The following is a 24,509-nucleotide window of genomic DNA, read 5'->3' on the forward strand; positions in this document are numbered from 1 at the left end:
TGGGTTTCCTGAAAAACAACTTACAGAGGGGTTTGAGAACCCATTTGTTCCAGGATGTGGGTTTTCATACCCCCGTGTGGCTTTTAGCTATCTTGCATTTTGGTTTTTAGTGTTGCTTGCCTACAAGTTAGGCCATCTGCCATCCTTCTCTGAATTATTTCTAATGTGATTTAATTTAGTGGACCCCAGGGGCCCCCAACATGATGGACTGACACAATGGCTGCAACAATGGGCTCACCCATAGCAGCAGTTGTAGGGATGGCACTGGATCAGGCAGTGCTTTGATCACGACCACCAGGACCACCACCACCATCATCACAGAAGGTTCTTGGGATCTATGGGATGATTTAGCAAGGGGGTCTTCTTGGAATGTGTCCTATGAGAATTTCATTGGGAAACCTCACCCTGATTTTGTCACTTCAGACCCATTTTGGTTTCCCAAAGTCAAAAGAATGCCCAAACTGCCATTGTGTTTTAGCATGGTATTCTGGTATGGTGCAAATCAGAGAGAATTCTTTGGAGGAAGGCTTAGAGATGGGAATACAGGATTCATAAAACCTAGAGATAGGATATGTATGGAAACATAGCTTCACCTCTTCATGTTTTTATTTTATAAAAAGATTCTATGATTTTCTAACAATACTTTTTTACTTACTTTCAAATACAAAGTGCATGCGGCAAATATCACTTATCTTTCCATTTTAGTCCTGGGAACATTTTGAAGCTCATCTATAAAGTTAAATATTTTAGGCACTGAGTTAGATATTTTGGCAGAAGAGGCCCCAGAAACTAAATCTGATTTTGTTTACTCCTTGGTTCTGTCCAAACTTCTTAAGACATTCTTTCCAGGGCGGAGGCAAAAAGAGAGGTGGGGCTTTATCAGAGTAAACAGTGAAAAGTGGGGGTAGTTTTTAAAAAATGTATCCATTTGCATTCAATTTTCCACTATTTTTGGAATGTTGGACAATTTCACGAAGCAATGCACACACATCTTGCTGGCTCTCAGTAACATGTCGGTCATTAACTTCAGGAAGACTTCCAGTAGGAAAGATACATTTGAAAGGGATTGAAAATAGGTCTCAAATTTCATCTTCCGTGGATTGACAGTGAGATGACTGTGGATTCCGGTCCCTGGGTCAAAAATCAATGACAAAACCGAGGTTTTGAATGGGTCCTATTTTCGCAAGCCCCTTAGTAAATCACAGCCAACAGGAAAAGCAAGATTGAAATACAGAAATAGGACGGACGAGTCTTTTCCATTGGTGGGATGGATCAGCTACCTTTAGTCACTGTGGATCCCTCAATCTGGAGGTTCTCCAAGTCTTCACCCCCGGGGAGGAAATCCTCTCGCCATGGTTCCAGGTCCAGGTCAGGGAGAGGACGCCCTGGTCGGACTTTCAAGTCCCCAGGGACTCCCCACCCCTGTCCCCCACTTTTCCCCAGGAGACCGCCGTCCTCCCCCCGCCCCCCCTAAGACGGAACCGGAGCACCTCTAGGCCTGGCGCAGGCCTCGGGCCAGGTGAGCTCGGCCCCGGCCCGCCCCGGCCCGGCGCTCGGCCCGGCAGTTCCGCGTCTGCGCAGCGGGCGAGGGGCTGGAGCGGGGCCGGCCGGGGAGGCGCAGGCTGAGCGGGAGCCAATGGGCACGCTCGGGGGAGCCGGGCTGGCGGCGGCGGCCGGCGGGGCGCGCACTCTCGGGATGGAGGGCGAGCGCCGGGCGTCTCCGGCGCGCGGGGAGCGCGCGGGGGGCGGCGCGCCGCCGTCGGGCAGCAGCGGCTCCTCCGCGCCGCCGCCGCCGCTCGAGGTGCTGGACCTGGACGAGGACGAGGACGACCTGGAGGTGTTCAGCAAGGTGAGCGGCGGCCGGGGCAAGTTCCCGAGGGCGCCCCGCGGGCTGCGGCGGCGGCCGGGAGGCCTGGGGCTGGCGGCCGGCCGCGCCCGCGCTGCACCCCTGCGGGCCCGGCTCCGCCCGGCGGCCCTCGGCGAGGCCCGGGCGGCTGGCTCGGGGCGGTGGGCTAAGTTGGGACCGGCGCCCGGGGTCGGCGCCCTTTGCCAGCACGGGACACGCCCTCAGCTTGGGGCCGGGCTCCCGCGCGAGCAGGGTGCCCCCGGCGGACCCCGCCCCCGCGTCCAGGTCTGCGCTGTGCTGTTTTGTTTTGTTTATCCCGCGAGGAATTGCAGCCAACCCGCCCGAACTTTGGCAGCGAGAGGAAGCGGAGTTTGAGGAAACTGCTGTAGCGGGCGCGCCGGGCACGGGAGGCTCGGCTCGGGGCGGACTCGAGGAGAGCCGCCCAGGCCCGGCGGAAGAAGTGGCGGGCATCCTCTGACCCGCAGCAAACGGTTCTTGCTAAGTGTCCAAGGCAGCTTCCCCTTTGCGGAGCTAGAGCCTTGCCAGATCGACAGCCATCTGTTTTTCATTCTCTTTCCTACGGAAGAGAGAGAACCCGAGGGGAGCCCTGGTGGCCTGTGGCGGAGTGGTTGCGCGGTGGGCTGCTAACTGTACTGCACTGCATGGTCAGCAGTTCGAAATCATCAGCCTCTCCAACGGAGAAAGAGGAGGCTTCTTACTCCCTGAGTAGGAATCCACTCGATGGCAGTGAATTTGGTTGGTTGGTTGGTTCTTACCGTGTGTTAGGTGAGTTATAGTTAGGTGAGGAATTGGCTGATTTTAATTTCCTAAAAGGGTTTGGAAAAGGAAAATGTGTTTGAATGACACTGTCGTCTCTCAGGTTCCTGTAGGACATTTGAGGCCAAAGCATTATGAAATGCCGACTGCCCCTGTGCAATAGTTAGTGTTACCTTGAGGTGTTAGATGAAACCATGGACTTAACCACTGCTTTATTCTGGGAGCATTTTCATACCTAGTGTCCTGGACCCCGGGAAGGAATGAGATCCTCCCCTCCCTGTTCCCCTAAGGTTTAAATGATATGGTTAGGACTAGTTATATCAGACTTTTGTGCTCTTGATAGAGTTATCGGAATTATAAAATAATAGAATTGTTTTATATTCAGCTTTAAAAGGTTAAAGTTGTCTTTTGTGTTGCATCTGTGTATCCTGTTCAGGTCAATTGGATGATTATTCCACACTGTTGATTAGCCTCACAATATTAGTCTGTGGCGATGTGTTATGGAACTTCAAGTACCGGGAGGGCGCCTAGGCAGAAACTGTATCAGAATCACGTCGACTGTTTGAAGTTGCCACATGGTTCCTCCTAGTATCACTCCCTCCTTCCCTTTGGGAAGCCGGTCTAAGTAAACCCAATGAACTGTGAGCTTTTGAAGTGTTCTTTTGCCTTGGGCGAGTAGGGAGTTGCTGGAAGTGGTAGATATAATAGGCCAGAAGGCCAGACAAAGTTGCAATAAAAAGCATTTCTAAGCAAACTTCCATAATCAGTTGCCTGCAGCTATGGATTCTGAAAGCAATCTATTTCTTGGCTCCACTTGCTTAGTGAAATTTCTTTGTTCATTCTGATACTTGCTTTTCCACCCAATTTTGTATCTTTTGAAAAGTAGGTACTTTCAGGTTGTGTAATCTTTGGGTTCATAATTGGATTCACCTTGTTGTTAGTGTTGTATAACCGGAAGTGTTAGACGCTTAAGGAGCTTGGTGGCACAGTGGTTAAGCGCTCAGCTGCCTACTGAAGGGTTGGCAGTTGAACCCATCAGCTGCTCCCGGAGGAGGAGGAAGAGCTGCGCTGGGAGAAGGATTTCTAGCCTTTGAGGCAATTCCCCACTCCCCTAGAGGGTAATTTTTAGGGTCCCTAGGAGTCAGCTGTTCCAAGGGCCAAGCAGGATGCTTTCCACACCTGTAAAGAGTTACAGTCTAAACCCGCTGGGACATTTCTGCCCTAGCCTGTGGGGTCACGGTGAGTCAGAATTGACTTGACGTCAGTGAGTGAGGAGTCAGCATTGAGTTGACCTGTTTTGGTTAGATTCTTAGAACAATTTAACTACTTCCAGAGAAACTAACTACACAGAGGTAAAGCTAGAGAGATCTTTGAATAATGAAGTCTGAAAGGACTACTTTAAAGTTCTTAATTGTTTTAAAAATTACCTGCTCACTTACATTTTACTAGGCTGAACTTGTCCACTATTTGCCATAGTTCAGCAACAAAATTTAAGCAAATCCTCTCATTCGCCCTACTCTTTCTACTACTGCTTCCTTTCCAGGTCCTCAGTAGACTATTACCATGTCCCGCTTTCCTAGGAAGGTATGAGCAATTATGAATTGTTCAACTGCGCTGCTTTCTGGCTCTGAGATAGGCCCTTCATATTTAATTGACGTTCACATTTGTGGCCCCTTCATTCTCAATATTATTTGTGTATGTGTACTTACCTATTGCCCCATTGAAGATGCACATTTTAGAGTAGGACCGCCAATACACTCCTTTTCCCCTACAATACATGTCCTTGCACATGCAAATAACCTACTTTCATCAAGTTAATTCAGACTCATAGCAGCCCCGAGGAAGATTTCCAGGCTGTGAATCTTTCCTGGAGCAGACAGTCTCACCTTCTTCCTGCAGATCAGCTGTTTGGCGTGAACCCACCGCCTTGTGGATGGCAGTGTAATGGTTACCTGATAATGTTGTATAAGACATGGTGCTGCGTGCTCTGGGGAAAGAGAGAAAAGTAGTTCTTGCTCTTACTACTCTACTGTCTAAGTGGGGAGATGTTACAGTCACTCAAGGATAATGTGGACAATAAAGGTGGGGAGTAACCGGACTAAAACACATTGTTCTGAGTCTCAGATGGTCCTTTGAGGAGAAAATGATGCCAGAGCTCAAGACACCGTTAAGAATACAGAAGGTGTTCTATTGAGTTGATTTAAAAGAACAGGCGATAGATGTTGAAAGGTGAAAGGGCAAACCAATGCTATGAAAAGGAAATGAAAAAAAAGGATAATTTTTAAGAGTGGTGTAAGGAGTCCTAGTACAAAATGATAAGCTTGATCATTTCAAGTAGCTACAAAGGGCCAGCTTCTCTATACCTAAAGGAACAAAGTAAAATAAAACAGCAACAATAACAACAAAAACACCATATTTTTTGGGTGGGCATATGATATTTTAAAAGTAAAATTTTTGTTGCTAGTATATCAAAAATTAAATTCTTTATTTTTATTATATCTGCATAATAGATATGCAGATGAAACATTGCAATTAAAACAGAGTATGTATGACTCAAACAAACAATTAAAAGCCCAGACTCACTGCCATCCAGCTGATTCTGACTCACAGTGACTCGAGGACAGAGTAGAACTGTCACCCTTAAGGAAGTACAAAATTGTTTCCGTGGAGCAACTGGTGGTTTTGAACTCCTGACCGTGCAGATTATAGCCTGGTGTGTAACAAATACGCCACCAGGCTATAGTACTGATAAGCTTTTAGGGTATTCAGTTAAATACTATATTTAACCCATGGCCCCATCTAGGTTTTTAAGATCATCAAGTGAAATATGTATCATCTAAAGTTTTCAGGGAACTTGCAGGTTTAATCGTCCTTATCACCACGAGTGAACTCTGAGAAATCATGGCACGCAGCAGTGCTGTCCAAAACGAAACAAAACAAAACCAATTTAGTTGCTGTTGAGCAATTTCTGACTCATGGTTACCCCACGCTTGCCAGACAGAACTGTGACCCATAGGGATTTCAGTGGCTGACTTCAGAAGTAGCTGCCAGATGATTCTTCTAAGGCAGTGGTTCTCAACCTGTGGGTCGTGACCCTTTTGGGGATTGAATGGCCCTTTCATAATGGTCGCCTGATTCATAACAGTAGCGAACGAAAATAATTTTATGGCTGGGGGTCACCACAACATGAGGAAGTGTATTAAAGAGTTGTGGCATTAAGAAGGTTGAGAACCACTGTTCCAAGGCTTCTCTGGGTAGTTTCGAACCACCAACCTTTTAGTTAGCAGCTGAAAATGAATTCTTTGCACTATAGAAAGTACTATCATAAAACTAGAAGTTGGTCATTCCTGTGTGTTTTAAAATAATGGGCAAAATGGAAGTTACTTATCAACAGCCATACTCTTAATTACCAGCAAAATCATACATATATTTTGTTTATAAACAAATAAAAAGATGATTACTAGAAGATAGCATGCTCAATTGGAGAAAGCCAGGGCTTTTTGCTGGGGTAATGAGTGACAGCTATGGAGGAACATGGGCAGATCTTCCTTGCTCAGAGGGTCATTGTGAGTCAGAATCAAATCGATGACCGTGGGTTTGGTTTTGTGCATGCTTTATAAGAATGGTGGAAAACTATGATTGTTTTAATGGTCGATTAGAAGTATAACAAAGAACCTGTTCATTTAAGCAAAGCTTTTGAAAGAATTGCTCAATTTTCTGTGGGCAAGCTTCTTGCTGAGTGAATAATAGATCCCGTTTTTAGGCATCAAGCTCCTCTGCTCTCAGTTGGGATGTCTAACCTCATATTGCAGAGATAGGATGTGCTATTTGACGGTTTTATCCGATATTTAGGAAAGACATTGGTCATCTTACTGTGTGTGTGTATGTGTGTGTGTGTGTGTGTTCAGATCCATTCTTTGAGCTTTCTGTTTGTTAACCGTGGCAACCCTGACTGTCGTAAGACTCTGAATGCTCTCAGTGCCCTTGAAGAGAGACAGTCTTGGAGGACATCCATCGAGGTGGGGGCAGGGTTGAAAGACAAACTGTCCGTCCCCTTAAGCGTATGTATGGGCGTGAGTGTGTGCGCCTGTAGTTATTCTCAGTGCCCATCTCAAAGCCTAGCATACAGGGCTACAGGTAGGTTATACCCCCCTTTCTATAAAGCTTGCACTCTGATCCTGGCTCAAGTGTTGCTATTTTGATGTTAAAACAAAGGAAAATGGGGCTGATCCAGGCCTGTTTTATATTCCTCCCACTAGAAGCTGCACTCTTTACTACCCTTCCAAGTTAACTAATTGCTGCACAGTTGATACTGATTCACATGAGCCCCCGAAGATCACAGTCACCCTGTTCTTCATAGGTTTTTCAGTAATGGATCTTGCAAAAGCATATTGATAGCCTTTCTTTGTGGTTCTTCTGGGTGGATTTGAACTGCCAACCTTATGGTTAGTAGCTAAGTGCATAACTGTGTACCATCTAGGGCAGTGGCACTCAACCTTCCTAATGCCGTGACCCTTTAATACAGTTCCTCATGTTGTGGTGAACCCCCAACCATAAAATTATTTTTGTTGCTACTTCATAACTGTAATTTTGCTACTGTTATGAATTGTAATGGAAATATCTGATATGCAGGATGTATTTTCATTGTTACAAATTGAGCATATGTAATCAAAGAATTGTGATTAATCACAAAATAATATGTAATTATATATTGTGCAATATTTATTTCTAATTACACATATATGAAATTGTGTCTTGAAGCATGGGTAACAGTCTTCACGCCGGCTACTCGTACGTATGTGGATGTATCTACATGTGGGCAGACCCGCCTGGACACGGATAGAGGAGCGGTGTCTCGGTTCCTAAGACCTTCGGAAATGTGTGCTTTCTGATGGTCTTAGGCGACCTCTGTAAAAGGGTCATTCGACCCCCAAAGGGGTTGTGACCCACAGGTTGAGAACTGCTGATCTAGGGTCTCTTCTATATCCTGTACTCCTATAAATAAACATTCATTTCCTGAAGGAGGAAGAGTGAGTGAAGTGGAAAGGGATGAAAAACTCAGGCTGTTATGAGTTCACAGGTGTCAACAACAACAGTAAAAAAAAACCCCAAAAAACTCCAGAATAAGTTTTGGAGAGATGTGACATAAGAACATTTTATGTGCAAACTTGCTTGTGTTTGTTAATCGGCTGAAATGTCATTTGGCACAAATAACATGATCTTGAATCTAAAACAGTATTTTGCAAGTCATATGGAGTATTAATTGTCTGGTGCTCTGAAATTTCCATAGCAATTTCGTAGTTCCATTTTATTGCCTGTATTTTAAAAGATAAGTTGATTATGTCAAAGTGGTAAAAATAGATGATCACGTTTGTTGATGATGCCAGTGTCTTGTTATGGATCCTTTGTTGAGTTGGTGCCTGAAAGCTTGTCTGGTTTTTGTATGGTCTTTCATTGACACTGAGAGTAGAGTGGCATCGCTGGGAGACTGAAGTAGCCATAGTCTGGCCACACATTTGCCATCCATGAAGTAGTTTTACTCATGATATGAGAAGAGTGTGTTCTGCCAGTCATGGCCTATGACGAATGATTGGGGATGAAAAGCAGTGGCTTCATGTGGTAAAGAACTGGGTGTTATGTTCCTTCTTCCTAATAACTCTTGGTGAGGAGTTGCTGTGCTATAAACCTCAATGGACACCCTGGTAGGGTGGTGGGCTGTGCGTAGGCTGCTGACGGCAAGGTCAGCAGTTTGAAACCCCAGTCCCTATGAGGGAGGAAGATGACAGAACACTTAAATTCCAAACCCACTTGGGGACGAGGAGACACTGGGAACGATCACACGGTTGCTCACTGTGGTTTTGTGGGAAAGTTAAAGTCAAATGTCACAGTGGACTTTTAAAAATAAAGACGATGTGTGTTTGTTTGTTTCTATAGAATATTGTGTGTGAGAGAGACTCATTCTATGAGTGAATGGAAGAACTTCCCACTGATTAAGGGAAAACCCCACCATAATTTGAGAGGAATGGAAATGCATCAGGCATGAGTAATAGCCTCCAATGGAGTACCGTTCATGAATAGTCAGAGTAAGACCACATGGATCCTTAACAAGAGCTGGCTTGCAACTGATCTGTTATTTGTGGGTTTTCTTTTCAGCTACAGTATGCATTTCTCCTGCAGTACCGGCCTTTTCTGTTCTTTTTCTTCTAACAGGGATCTTACATATAGTCTCTTGGCAGCTCTTCTTTTTCCATGGTCATGAGATCCTCTGGCACAATCACCAATCTGATCTGTTAATGTTTCACACAGCCTGTTTGCATGGTCCCACCCAGTAGTTCGATGGGAGGTACAAAGCCATGAATAGATCAGCCATGTCAAGTAATTTCACTGTACCACACTGCTACCTTCCTAGCCCATTGCCTGCCACCTGATAGACATTCAGGCAACTATTTTTTGAGTGAGATGAAATTATCACACTAGGTGCTTTTTATATGTGCAAGTACCTAATTATCTTTATACCGTACATTTATCAATCTGTAAAGTAGGGACAGTGATCAAGTTGTTGAGAGGATTAAATGAAATCATGCAAACATGCGGTGCTAAGGAGCAGTCCCTGGCATTTAGCAAAACTAGTGAAGTGGTTACGAATTAGTCTGTTAAATGCAACATAAGTGGTTCGAAATCACTTCCTGCTCCTCAGGAGAAAGATGGTGCTATCAACTCCCTTGACAATTTACAGTCTTGGAAACTCACAGTCATTTGTACCCTATGCTGTATGGTACCGACTTTCTACTCCCTAGAAGAGTTAGTCTTGGGAACTACCCTATCTTGTATGATAGCTATGAGTTAGCATCTATTTAGATGGCAGCGGTATGATGAAGGGTTTTCACGTACAGAAGCATCGATTTTGCGTCTGTGGTAGAGATGTGGTGGTCACAAGTTGGAGTGAGATCCACATGTCTGACACCGAAACCACCAGAAGCTCCGAGGGAGCAAGACTGGCTTTCTACTCTTGTAAACAGTTATAGCCTCAGAAACCCACTGAGGGTCACTGAGATGGCAGTCTTGCTTTTGGTTTGGAGTTGAAATCCTCAAAGGCTCATGAAAGCATATTTGCTCCTATTTTTAAGGAGCGTATACTTATTCAGGGAAGATAATGAGGGGCTCTGGTGGTGCTGTCAGTTAAGCATCCAACTTCTACTGAGAGAGTTGGAGGTTCAAACCCACCAAGCACTCCATGGGAGAAAGGCTTGGGAAACCTTATATAGGGTTGCTATAAGTTAAAACTAACACAGATGCAGTGTGATGTTATTTATTTGTTGGGTTTTCTAGTGGTGTTATGGTTGTGCTCAGCTGCTAACCAAAAGGGAGAAGAGACCTGGCCATCTGCTGCTGAAAAGATACGGCCCAGGGAATCCTGGGGGGCCTCTTGCTTTCCCTTAAACAGGGTTGCTGTGCGAGGAGTCAGCTTACTGACAGCGAGTTTATGTTTTTATTGTGGTTGTGTATGAGTAGTGTAGATGAGACGAAAGTCCTTGCATGGCACAAAAGGTTTGCACTCCACTGTTAACCTAAATGGTGATAGTTGGAACTTATTCAGCGATTCAAAAGGCGCGGGGGCGGGGGGGGGGGGGGGGACTTATCAGAGGAATTAACATGTTACCGGTTAGGTTCAGAAATGCTCAGGATAGGGTTTTTCATGGGGTGGGGGTGGGGGGCAGCTCGTCTCAGTGGCCAAGAGGCCTGACGATCTGCTTCCCTAAACTTTACAATAAAAAAAATCCAGTGGAACAGATTTGCTTTGAAACATGGGGTGGCATGAGTCAGAATCAACTCCATGGGAACAGGAAGTGGGACTAAGTCCTTAGTTAAGCTTGGAAAATTTGATTACAACAACTTCCATGGTGGTGGAGGAGGCTTCATGGTGATGACCTCAAGGAGATAAGTGACTTTTAACTTGAAATACTTAAAGCATGTTGTGATGGTTATGGGTTATGTCAATTAAACATTCTTGGGTAAGGGTAGGGGTAGGGGCCAACCTATTAATTGGGTTACAGCCTTATGACATCTCCTTGGTATCATGTCTTTTTTAAGCGTGAGCCGACCCTGGGAACTCCCTATCTCTCTCTCCCTCTCTCTCTCTCTCCTGTCTTTTGCCCTTCTTGCTTGCTGAGACTCTGCTGGCCTCAGGGACAGCCCTGTGCAGGTCTCAAGGCTGAGAACTGTTGGCACCCTGCTCTGTTCCCACCTACCTTGGTTCCACATGAATGCACCCACAGGCCTGTGATCTTCTTGCATCCTCCCTCACCTTTCTGTGCCATTGACCTGCAGCTACCTGAGTCTGAAGAAGATCCTGGCTTGCATCAGACTTATTGTCTGCAGTTGGAGTGGACTGGAATGTGTTCTTGATATAAAATTACTTCTTGATATAAAGCTCTTTCTTACAAATTCATAAGTGTCCTGGTTTTGCTTTTCTGGAGAACCCAGCCTAACACATGTTTTCCAGTTGTCATTGGGAGTGATGCCAAAATTCTGACATTGTTTTTTTATTTTTGTAATTTTTCCTCATTGGTGTACCTCTCACAATGAGTGAATTATTACATATATTATTTGTCAAGCTTTATTTAGACAGACAAATAAATGAGTATGTTATTGGTGCCGTTGTTTTTGTGCCAGTTTTTCTGGCACATGGGTGTGTACATTGAGTTTCTTCCGAAAAGCTCTTCAAGTTTGTAGGTGTGGCTGGATATGGAGACAATTCAATACTTTTTTTCCTGGAGAATATAATGAGAGCACTTAGGCGTAAGGAGTAGTTTTAATTTACGTTTCTTAAACTCAGAGTCAGCTTGCTGAACTTCTTAGGCACTGCGGTGCAGGGATTCCTCTGGACATGGCTCAGTTAGCAGTAGCTAGCCTGTTCTAACTCCCACTCCATGGCTGAGTGGGGCTCTGCAGTTATGTGGAGCTCTAAGCAGGGCATTGGCCAATTTTACCCTCCCACTGGTTTTAAAATGGGCTACCTCAGAAGAAAGATGTGGGCATCTCATTACTATCAAGAAAAATGAGCCAGGAATTGAGTGTATCCTTTGGATCTTGAGACCCTGAACCTCTTGATCCAGGAAATAGAGCGCTGAGACATCAGAGACTCGCTGAAGGATAGAAGAGCAGCAGCAGCGGCAGAACCCAGAGCCAGAGCATGAGCTACAGCGGTGGACTTCCTGGCCTGTGGAATGAGAAAAGCTGCCTTTGTGCCTGAGACTTCCTTGTACAGTGGAGCACTTCAAGGCACTTAATCTGGTGAACTAGATTTGCAAACCCACAGAGGGAGCGGCAGTAACTGAGGGTTTCTGGACTAAGGCTCTGGCAGAATGGAGTAGTACCCTTTGGGAATTTCTTGGCAGCTTTTCAAAGGAACTTTGGAATGCCAAAGCTGGGCAGAGACTAGGGCTGTGGGCCCGAGAGGCTGCAGTTTAGAGAAAGACATGCTGGGAGGCATGGCTGAGAAGATCTGTTCCCCTCCCGAAGAACTGTATCCTGAGCGTTTCTGAACCTAACGTGTAACCTGTTAATTGCTTGAATAAGGAGCCCCAGCAATGCTGTGGGATAAGGATGAACTGCTAACCACAAGGGCTGGTAGTTCAAGCCTACCAGTACCCCCCAGGAGCAAGAAGAGGTTCCCTGCTTCTGTAGAGATGTACAGTCATGGATAGTGGTTATGGGGTAGACAGCTAACTTTAAGGTTAGCAGTTGAAAACACCTGTCATTTTTTAGGCGAAAGAGGAGGTTTTCTACTTCTGCAAAGTGTTGCCATCATAGAGGCTCACAGGGGGTTAACCTGTAGGATTGCTCTGAGTCAGAATTGATTTTGTGGCAGTGAGAGAGAATGGACCCCATAGGCATAGCTCCGCGTGGCCATTGCGGCACATTATCCAACCCTGCAAAGGTGTAGCCTCTGCAGGGGGAGGGATGGGTGGTGTCACAGTCGATGAGGCTGAGGGTCGAGGTATGCCTGACCTCTGCCTTGGGCTAATGTTGAGTTTGATCTCCTTCCTCCTTGGGCTGCCATTCTTGATTGTAATCCTGAATATACCCCGCAGTGCGTCTGCACAGAAGACATGGATCCAATCTCTTGAGAAGTTCTAGCTGCTGTAATCATTTTTCCTGGCTTGTCTACTTTTAGTCATCTCTGAGTCCCTAAGTGGTTAGCTGTCTGGCATTCTGTCTCATATATATCCAGTACTCAGCTTGTTCTAAGGAAAGTGTAGTAGACTTTTATCATTTCAACTTAGTGACTCTGGGTTGGGTTGGGTTTGCATTCTCATTTGTGGCTTTAGTGTTCATGGCTTTATATATGTTTAGCAAGAACTATTATTACCTACAAAAGGGCCTTCAGAATCTTTGTAGAAAATGGAATTAAAAGATAGAAGAAGGCTCCCATAAACTTTTGAGGCTCCCTCATGAGCCATGCCAATGTAGTGGGGGACACACTTCACAAATGAAGGAGCCTTGCCTACCTTTCAGTTTAACATCTTACTTGTTCTGTGTTTGTCTTTGCTTGAAATGTCTTAATCTTTACTGAGGTGTTTAAAACATTGAGTAAAAACTCTACTGAGGTTCGGTGGGTGTGGGTGTGGGCAGTGTCTCCGAGTAAAAAGTACCCCCTAACAGAAAGACATGTGATCAAAATATAAAATCTCCCTTCTGCCTACCTAGCAATGGTCAGGAACACCAAAACCCACTAGTCTTGTGTCAATTCGACTTCTAGTGGTGCTGTACTGTGCAGCCCAGGACGTACTTGTTGATGATGAGAACAGACAGCCTCAGTGTTCTCCCTTCGTTGGACCTGTAGGTGGGTTTGAACTGCCAACCTTGTAGCTAGCAGCCCAACATTTAACACAGTGTTACCAGGGCTGCTTCATAAGAGAAACATTTTATTTTCATTTCTACTAAATTTCATTAGAAAACTGAAAGGTAAATTGTTCAGTAAGTCAGCTCCGATTCATAAAGGCTCAAGCACCGCAGGACGGAACACTGCTCCGTCTTGCGTCCTCTTCACACTTGTTTTGTGTTTGACCCCATTGTTGTCATCGTGTCAGTCCATCTCATCGAGTCCATCTTTTTGGCTACCTTTCTACGTGACCAAAGGAGCCCCGGTGGCATAAGGCTACCCATTGGGCTGTTAACTGAAAGGTCAGTTGTTTGAAACCACCAGCTTCTCCTTGGGAGAAAGATGAGGCTTTATTCTCCTGTAAAGAGTTACAGTCTGGGAAACCCACAGGGGCAGTTCTGTTTGGTCCTATAGGGTTGCTGTGAGTGGTTAGTGAATTTCTGCCTTACCGAGCATTATACTTGTGTTGTCTTAATCCATGTTCTCTATTTTCTCTAAGTTCTAATATCCATTGCAGTGGTGCACAAAACTCACTGACAAAATTGATGATGAAAGGGTTTGTTAAGGCAGTTAAGTTGCAATTCCAGTGAGAAATGCTCAGGTTTGAGTTATGTAGCAGGACGTGTTACAAATCTTTCAGGTCTGCTAATAAATGCGCATAGGGCCTACCCTCTGCTGTACGTCCTCAACTCTGGAAGCATTCAGCTCAGACTCCCTGGGTAACAAATCTAGCTCCCTAAGCACACCACTCTAGTGGGCACTCAGTGCCCAAAGGCACTCAGCTCCACGTCTGTGGGTCAACCAGGCCGACTTCGTGAATTAAGTGCTGAGACCCCGCACCCCGCAAACCAGCCTCCTGCAGCAAAGCACTCATCGTTACTTGGGGTGAGGGATTCCATCGCTGCCCCATGCTCTGGCTTTCTGTTCTGTGGCTCCTCCTCTGATGTTATAGCTGTCCTCTGGACCCGGCGGGGGGGGGGGGGGTCTCGGGTCAGGGGATATGCTCTGTTCTTGGCTCTTGCTGGTAATGAGACCCATCCCTCCTCCTGCTTCTCAGAGTCTTCATTTTGTACACAGCAGGATGGCATTTCAGGAACTCCTGTTCTCAATAACTCACAGGTGAATCTTATTCATATCTTCCCTCCACTTTCTTAGTAAGCCCATGCAGAAAATGTTGTTTGGTGGGAGGTAGGGACTTAGGCTAGAAGAGCCACATTAGATCGTTCCCTGCCTCTGCAGGAGCTGGTCTCTTCTGATAACAGATCCAAAGTACATGAGATGAAGTCCTGCCATCTCTGCTTCCAAAGGGCATTCTGATTGCACTTTCTCCTAGGCAGATCTGTTTGTTTTCCTGGCACTTTCAGTTTTGTTTGCCAGCACCATCATGCAACTGCATCAATTCTTCTGTCTCTCTTATTCTTACAACCGAGGAGATTGAAAGTACCGTGACTTCGGTCAGGCACACCTTTGATCTAATGTGGCATCTTGCTCTTCAGGACTTAAAGAGGTCTTAGGGAGCAGATGTACGCAATGTACTAGGTAGTTTGATTTCTTCACTGCTGCTTCCATGGTCATTGGTTGTTGTTGCAAGTAAAATGAGACACCTTTAAGCTTAGGTCCATGAATCGTGCTATCTTTGGTCCAGGTGAGAATTTTGGGCTTCTTTACATTGAGTTTCAATCTGTTCTGAAAACTGGTGTTGATGACCTTTCTCAGCAAGTGCTTCAACTTTGCTTTAGCAAGCACGTCTCTGTCCTCTGCATATCTCAGGTTGTTAATAGCCTTAATCGAGTCTTCATAGAGCTCAGCTCTACTGATTATCTGCGCAGCTGGAATCTGCTGTGAAAAACAAAGCCTCAAGTTGCAACACTGAAAGATTCCATGGGCAATATGCTGACGGATCCAAGATCCAAGCAGCATGGAGAGCAGCTGGAAGAAATACAGTCACTGTACCGACAAGAAATTACTGACATCCAACCATTTCAAGAAGTAACATGATCAAGAACCAATAATAGTAAAGGAAATTCAAGCTGCCTGAAAGGCACTACTTAAAAACGAATCTGCAGAAACTGAATTGATAAGTGTGGTAAAAGGATACAACCCTGACACACAACTTTCCTGACTGTAAACCCTGCAGTATTCCTTGGTGTTCTGCTCAGAGGACTGCCTCTTTATCTGTGTACAGGTTCCGAATCAGCACAATGGAGTGTTCTGGAATCCCAGTTCTTCTGGAGGCTGGCCATTATTTTTAATGATTCAGAGTCAAATGCCTTGCATAAGCAGTAAAACAAAGCGAACCTGTCAACAAAGATCCACCAGGCGTCAGCAGTGATGTCTCTTGTTCCACATCCTCTTTTGATTCCAGTTTGAATTTCTGGCAGTTTCTTGTCAATGTGCCGTTGCAACTGCTACTGATTTTCAGAAAAAAAACAAACACACAAAACTTAACTTGTATGTGATATTCATGACATCGTTCAATAACTTCCACAATCTGTTAGGTCACCTTTTTTTTTTTTTTTGAGTGGATACAGCTATGGATCACTTCCTATCACTTGGCTCGTAGCTGATTTCCAAATTTATTCACATAGGTTGAGAAGTGCTTCCTGTGCTTCACGAGCTGCTGAAACGTTTTAATTGATATTCCGTCAATTCTTGGAGTGCTGTTTGTTGATGATGTCATTCGTGCAGCTTGAACTTCTTCAATATTACTGGTTCTTGATCATATGCTACTTCTTGAAATGGTTAAATGTCAACCAGTTCTTTTTAGTACAGTGTGTGTATTTCTTCTGTTAGATTCGGGGAAGGAGGGCGAGCAGATCCTTGGGCGCATGGAATAATCATGACCAGTTGAGATGCAAAAATGGCAAAAGGAGTTTATTCGCTAGCTCTGAGCTAGGGCTTCCTCCCTCTGCTGCCTGGCCCATTGGGGAACCTGAGTGCCCTGCTAGCCTAGCTTTTATAGGGTGAGGGAAACGGGGGAAGCCCCATATCGTTCCTTGAATTCATTGGAGGAGCTTGTGGCACCAGCGATGTCCAGCGGTGGTTGGTGAGTCGTTTCTCTCGTGCCTCCTCTATTGGTCAGTCGGTGGCGGGTTGTTGCTTGAATTTCACTGGTTAGGTCGTACTCAGGCGATGCATCCCATTGGTCAGTTTGGAACAGGCGATGTCTCATCCGACAGAGTTGCCTCAGTGACCAGGAACCTGAAACCGAAATTTAGGCCTGCCCCAGACTTTGGCTTTCTACAGCCTGTCGTGGCGCTGGTGCTGGCAGTTGTAAACCAGGACCCCACACGTCCATCTTTTTTTTTTTTTAAACAATTTATTAGGGGCTCATACAACTCTTATCACAGTCCATACATATACATACATCAATTGTATAAAGCACATCTGTACATTCTTTACCCTAATCATTTTCTTTTTTTTTTCTCTTTTCTTTTTTTACATTTTATTAGGACTCATACAACTCTTATCACAATCCATACATATACATACATCAGTTGTATAAAGCACATCTGTACATTCTTTGCCCCAATCATTCTCAAAGCATTTGCTCTCCACTTAAGCCCTTTGCATCAGGTCCTCTTTTTTTTTTCCCTCCCTCCCCGCTCCCCCCTCTCTCATGTGCCCTTGGTGATTTATACATTGTTATTTTGTCATATCTTGCCCTATCCAGAGTCTCCCTTCCCCCCCTTCTCTGCTGTCCCTCTCCCAGGGAAGAGGTCACATGTGGATCCTTGTAATCAGTTCCCCCTTTCCAACCCACTCACCCTCCACTCTCCCAGCATCGTCCCTCACACCCTTGGTCCTGAAGGTATCATCCACCCTGGATTCCCTGTACCTCCAGCCCTCATATGTACCAGTGTACAACCTCTGCCCTATCCAGCCCTGCAAGGTAGAATTTGGATCATGGTAGTTGGGGGGAGGAAGCATCCAGGATCTGGGGGAAAGCTGTGTTCTTCATTGGTGCTACCTCGCACCCTAATTAACCCATCTCCTCTCCTAAACCCCTCTATGAGGGGATCTCCATTGGCCGACACTTGGGCCTTGGGTCTCCACTCTGCACTTCCCCCTTCATTCACTATGGTATACACACACACACACATATACACACACACACACATATACACACACACACACATATACATTTACACACACACATATATACATTTACACACACACATATATACATTTACACACACACATATATATATACGTCCATCTTCTTTTGATGCTTTCTCCTTCCCTCAGTGTTTTGCTCAGAGAATCGTGCAGTGTTTCAACTCGAGGCTTGAGTTTTTACCTTCAGTTCTCTCAGGTTGATCCATGCTGAGCTGCTGCTGCTTTTTTTAGATTTCTGACTCTAGGTCTTTGCACATTTCATTTAATACTCTAATCTGTCTCTTCTAGATGACCTCTAAAATGTTCTGTTTAGCTCTTTTACTCAGAATCTTGCTCTTGATCATAGAGCAGCTAAAGCAAATGGAAGAAATGATGAAACAAGGGAGCTGAAAAGGAAATTAATGAGAATTTAAAAATAGCCCTTATCCTATTTGAGTTAAACTCCCAAACTCACTTCTATTGAGTCTCTTATGACTCATAGCAGCCCTATAGGACAGGGTAGAACTGCCTCTGTGGATCCACGGCTGTAACTCTTACAGGAGTAGAAAGCCTAATCCTTGTCTTCTGGAGCAGCTGGTGGTTTGGAACTGATGTCCTTGTGGTTAGCAACCCAACACATAAGCTCTATACTATCTTTTATTATAGAGTGATTTCATGCATACAACAGGCAGCAGAATATCTATAAATATGTCTTTATGTTGTGTCTGTCTGTATATCTGTATTATATAGCTATTTCTACAACATCTGTATGAGGAAACGGGCAAACCATGACCAGTGAGCCAAATGTAGGTCACCTACTGTATAAACTCATGTATAAGCCAAGTTTTTCAGCATTTTTAATGCAGTTTTTGTGGTTAAATCAGGTGCCTAGGCTGATATTCAGTTGGCTTATACTTGAGTATATATGATATTTTTTAAAATGAGATTTTATTGAACTTCAGCCATTCTATAAAGTATTGTTGTATGTTGCAGGTCTTAGGGATAGTGGGCTGCTCACTGCAAGATCAGCATTTCGAAACCACCAGCCAAGTGTTTGGGAGAGAGATGAGCTGTCTGCTGTTAAGAGTTACAGTCTTGGAAACCCACAGGCAGTTCTGCTCTGCTCGGCCCTGGAGGCCTGCTGTCAGTTGAAATGGACTCATAGCAAGGCATTTGGAGTTTTCGGAGATGACTAATTTTACCCTATAATGACAGCATGGAGTAGTTTGCTCATAAATAGCAAACCTTTTCTAGAGAGCCCACATAATGCCGGTACAAGAGTAATAAAATGTGCATCCATGAATGCACCACCCAAATGAAGACGTTATTTATATTGAAAAGCATTTGCATCCCTCCACTGTGTGCCCCTTCCTAGGTTCGTGCCCTTTTTTCTTCCTTAGAAGAAAGTGATGACCTTAATTTTCTGTTTGTTGTTTGCCTGCTTTTCATTACAAATTTGCTGTACAGTTGTATCTCTAAGCAGTGTAGTATAAGAGTTTATGTATATTAAATTCTTTGAGATTTTGAAATTGATACCATCCTGTAACAATTCTTTCATAACTTCTTTTCTTTCTTTACATTTGGTTTATAAGATTAATCTTTTATGAACCCTCTAAAGTGAATTTAGTGTTAATACTCAGGGATCGGTAGCATATCCTAATGTAAACTTTGAGCTACCAGAAATCATTGCTTTCCGGTTAAAGAGAGGGCAAGAAATACAGCACATGCTTTCTATGTGTAGAGTGAGGCTTACTAAGTAAATTCAATTAGCACTATAAGCATGCTCTATGGCCCATATGAAGTAGCCCATGTTTCTATGCAATAATTTTCTTTGTGAGCTCTTTGTATAGTGTTGCTGTAAGTCAGACTCTCCTCATCGTCAGCGAGTTTGAGTTATATTCTTAGTGATTCAAGGTGAGATAAGACCTCAGTGAGAGGTTACAAGTGAGAAACTTAGTCTTAGAGCAATACGATGATTTGACCAAGTTCATAAACCATACAACTGGTTGTTGCATGAACTTCTATTAAATTTAGCTTTGCCTGACAACAGAGACTTTTTCTTTTAATGTACCACTTTTTTAAAAAATTAAAAAAAGATAGAGATTATTATATCAAAGAAAATGAAGTGTTGTAGGCCCCTTTGTAGGACACAATAGAGGCCAACCCCCTTCCCCGCCACCCCACCCACACTCTTTCACCTGTGTTCCACAGGAGCCTTTCTCGTTTGTTTTTATTATTATTATAAGCAGGCAGATTGGAAGGATTTGTAAACCAAAACACAGCTGGTAAGTCTAAATTTAGGCCTATCAAGATGAGTGTCCCTCTTAACAACATGGTTTCTCAAACTCTTTCCACTTTAAGTTGCTTTTTTTTTTTTTTAACCAGATGTCTCTTGGTGTGTGCGTTTCTTGTACATCAGCAATTTTATTTGCATGGCCTTTTCATGCCAGTATTCTGATTTATCGCACTTCACACATTGGTTCTCCCCCCTCCCCACAACACTTATAAAAGGAAAATAGCTGTTTGTGCACAGATGGTGGAGGCAGTTTAGTATTATCAGAGTAATTCATGCTATATTCATGAGCGGTTCCTGAGTAGCATGTCAGTTAGCTGCATTTCGGAAGGATCCGTAGCAGAGCGGTCATATCTCACCTTTTAAAATCTTTCAGGGAGGGGAGAAGCAGCAGAAGCAGCCACCCCCCTCAAAAAATCTTAGAAATTCCTGGAGCTGATTGCTAAGTTGGAGAAAAACATTAGGATGAATGGAAGCAAGACTGCAATACTGTGATCACCATTCCTTCAGGCCTTTATCTTTGCTTTCATCTGCAAAGCCTTGTGTAAGTACCTTTATGCACAGGCATGGCATGCCCATGCCCGGAGTTAACCAAAAAGAACAGCAGGGAAAAGGCGCTTCTCAGTTTGGAATTGTCTTCGTAATTAAACTCCAAAATCACACTGTCAGAATCCTAATGTCATGTATTTCAATGAAGTTATTGAAATAGTTTCTCTTACAGTGGATGTTTTGGATAGGTTAAGGATGAAAGACAGTGGTTTTGACTGACAAACTAAGCTTTTCAGATATTGGCTTGACATTATCCAGATACCTACCTGAGACCATGCCCAGGATTTTATTTGGGTTTTAGGTTTGTGGGTGTGTGCAATGTACTGTTTTAAGAAAGGTGTTAACTGTTATAGAATTTCTTCTTACACAGATGATTTTTCTTAATTTTTGCTTTCATTTCTTGAGAAAAAATGAAAAGTACAGTTTTAGTTTTATAGGTTCTTAAGACAGTTGCTATATAAGCAAAATCTAAGAATGAACAAATGAGTGAAAGAGTGAAATGGGAAGGAAGGGAGAAGCCACATTGTCACAGATCTGGGTTTGGGAAGAACAAATTGCAATGGTCCACCTTCCTCCTGAAACCGTGACGCACAAAAGGTTAGATGGAATTCGTTATGGATCACCCAAACACATTTTCTTCAGTTACTCACGTTCAAATGTAAATCTTTTTAAGTATCGTCAGTGTCTTTTCTTTGCTTTTTTTGAAATGAATATAAAACATTCTGGATAGTCAGTTTTATTGAAGTTTTAAGAATGTTTTCTGAGTGATTCATAGTAATTTAAATCTTTCCACTGAACTCTTGGATGTTGCTGAGTTTCAGCCTGTAATTTTCTTCCTTTGCTGAATGTTGAAGCAGATTTTTATGACACCACACGACACTCACTGGAATTGTGAGCTTTTGTAAATTCAGGCAGATCTTTCCCACTCTACAAAAGGATGCATTTTAATCAGAAGAAATAGAATACTAAATTATGTGGTAAAGGAGTGGGCTGGAGCCTATTGGGAGGGTGAACACAAAGAACCCAAGCACATGGTTGTATGCGATGCCAGCAAAGTTTAAAGCGCAGTTGCTTGGTCAATGACAATGTGGCAGCTTTTACTTATTTATTTTTAAGGGGGACTTTACTTGTGAAATGATTGTTGAGAGATTTTTGTGCATGCTGATTTGACACTTATTTGGAAGCCCTAAAGTATAATTTTTAATGGCTACTTAGTACTCCAGGTGATATCAGTTTATAATTTATCTTGACAGTGTCGTTTTTATGGGCTTCCATGCATTATAATAAAAAAAAACACCAAAAAAACTTTTTTCCCCTATTATACCCAGGCAACTTTGGTGATTCAAGGAAGGAAAAAAATTGAATGTAACCAATAGCTGTTGTCAGATAGCGATGGACAATTACTTTTCAGTTTATCACACTGGTTCTTCCAGTCCCTGAGCACATTGCATATGAGGGGTATCCGAAAAAAGCTGGAATTGCAACTGGGTGGAATGGAGATTTTGTAGTACCCCTTTTTCCCAATAGGCAAGCATCGAGGAACTCGCTTGGGTAGTGCACCCAGTGGCATTGCCTGGGAAGGTTTCCTCTGTTCACAGTGAATTTTTCATAAAATCCATTTCACATGAACCTCATTTTTTTTGTGTGTGTGTGTGATGGCTGATTTAAGAGAATAGTGTGTGGCTGTGAAATTTTGTTTCTTGCTCAGGCATTATGCCACAGAAACTGTTACGATGTTGAACATAGCATACAAGGACAGTACAATGGGAATAACTCAAGTCTGCACGTGATTTTCTCATTTCAAAAAAGGTAAACAGGGTTAGGGTTAGGGTTAGGGTTAGGAAAAAAAAAGATATTAAAAAAAAAAAAAGGTAAACTGTCGATTGATGACAAACCTCATTCTGGACATCTGCCAACTTCCGGAAAGGAATTTGTAGTGCATTTGGAGTTAGTTCTACCCGGTCAGACTTTAATCAAGCTTTCTACTTAGAGGTCCTGAAAAGATTGCCTAATAGTGTGTGACAAACAGTTCTGATTTGTGGCAGATGGGGCTCTGGCTTTGCCACCATGACAGAGGACCCGCTCTTGCAGCCATCTCTGTGCACCAATTTTTGGCAAAAGGCAGCGTGCTTCTTTTGCCCACGCACGTTCCTCACCTGACCACGCTCTGCGTGACTTGTTTTTGTTTCCATGAATGCAGAGGGACATGAAAGGACAGCAATTTGACAATGTAGAAGAGGGGAAGAAAAAACGAGGGAAGTACTGTCAGCCATATAAATAGATGAGTTTGAAAAATATTTCCAAGAATGGAATTTCAAATTTGACAAATGTACTAAGTGTAATGAAGAGTCTTTTGAAGGTGATAAGGATAGTTAGTAAAAAAAAAAAAATTAAATACATTGCTTTTGGGGAAAATTTTCCTTTGTTTAATACCGTTTTTTGGTACAACATCTATTAATATTAGTACAACGTCTACTAACATTTTCTTGTATTGTTTCTATGTCAATTTTCTTTTTCTTTCTCCTCATCCTGTCTCCCATGTATATGCAGGATATGATTTGTGTAACTGTTTTATAATCTATTTTCTTTTACAATGTTATGAGCCTTTCTAAATATGTCTCTTTTACAAAATCACTTTACATAACCGTATTGTATTTTTATTACATGAATAGTCTTTATTATATTGCACAATAGAAATATACTATAATTCGTTTCACTAATATAAACTTTTATTGGGGACAGTATAATTTTTTTGTATATCTAGTTAATTTAACTGGAAATGCCTTCTACTCCATAATCCAACTCATGCCTAAATGCGTCTTTACACAGATATTTTTGTGATCAAAATAGCTTGAATCTTCTTAAACAACGAGTGTTATTCTAAGGAGTCCTGGTAGCATAGTGGTTACACATTTGGCTGTGATCCACAAGGTCAGCAGTTTGAAACTGCCAGCTGGCTGAGAAAGACAGAGGGCTTTCTAATTGTGTGAAGAGATGCCGTCTGGGAAACCCACAGGGGTAGTTTCACCCTGTCCTCTAGCGTCACTCACTGTGAGTCGCCATAGACTCGATGGCATTGAGTATTGTTCTGGTGTCTTCGGGTAGTATCTTACATAATATTGCTTCTATTATTACATTGAAAACTTACCAAATACTTCATTATAGCCCCCTAACTTTTGATAAGCATTTAGAACATCAGTTGATTTCCGTTGAGATAAAACAAGTCGATATTATTAGTTAACCATTTTTTTCTGATTAATAATAGAAAATAAGTGTCTTCTTGAAATCACAGAATTTGTTATGCGTTACTGTATTAAGAAGGTTGACCTCTATTGTGCGCTATCCCTGGTCATTGCTACCATGAAGGCTGTATTTTCTCATTCCCACGCCTTTCCTCGTGACTTTCACACTCTGATCACCAATAATTATCATTGCCTCTTGATTGCCTCTTTGATTGAGTGCAGACTGCAGAAATTGGTAAATTTTTTCAATTTGTTTATGCTTAGAATTAGTGGTTGATGGTTAAATTTGAATACAGATGAATAAGATTGAATACAAATTTAGATACAGTTGTAGTAACTTGTTTTTCTTTTAGGTGTATGGCTGTTATCGCTGACAACACTAAACTTCAGGATAGATCTTGAATTTTTTCCCCCTAACCATATTATTGGGAGCTAATCTAGACATCATACCATTCTATAGTTCAATCATATCAAGCATTGTTTGACAATTGTTACCCAAGTCAGTTTCAATCCTCTTCAACTTCTCAGTGCTAACACAGCAAATAATACAACTGTCCAGTTCAGAATGTTCAATTTCAGTCCATTTCTGCTCCCTAATGCCTGGAATATTGATCATTATATATTCTATTTAGTTTTTGACAACTTCCAGTTTTCCTAGATTCATGCTTCATCCATTCAGCCTTCTTATTATTAATGGGTGTAGATGGCTGCTGCTTCTCTTGGCGGGGTTCTTCTCACAGCAGCAAATGGAGGTCCTGTCCGGAAAGGTTTGGTCCATCTATATCCTTAAGGTCAGCTGTACTTTGAGGAGCCAACTCT

General features: G+C 43.2%; 1 protein-coding gene across 1 annotated transcript in view; it reads left to right on the plus strand.

Moving 5' to 3' along the window:
* Positions 1 to 1,681: 1,681 nt before the first annotated feature.
* SNX7 (sorting nexin 7) overlaps positions 1,682 to 24,509 on the plus strand; it is a 91,070-nt gene continuing 68,242 nt past the window's right edge. The window contains exon 1 of the mRNA XM_075558738.1: positions 1,682 to 1,849. Coding sequence (XP_075414853.1) covers positions 1,697 to 1,849 — 153 coding nt within the window. The 5' untranslated portion in view covers positions 1,682 to 1,696. The remainder of the gene's footprint in view (positions 1,850 to 24,509) is intronic.

Source organism: Tenrec ecaudatus, chromosome 1 (genome assembly GCF_050624435.1).
Source record: "Tenrec ecaudatus isolate mTenEca1 chromosome 1, mTenEca1.hap1, whole genome shotgun sequence".
Taxonomy (NCBI): domain Eukaryota; kingdom Metazoa; phylum Chordata; class Mammalia; order Afrosoricida; family Tenrecidae; genus Tenrec; species Tenrec ecaudatus.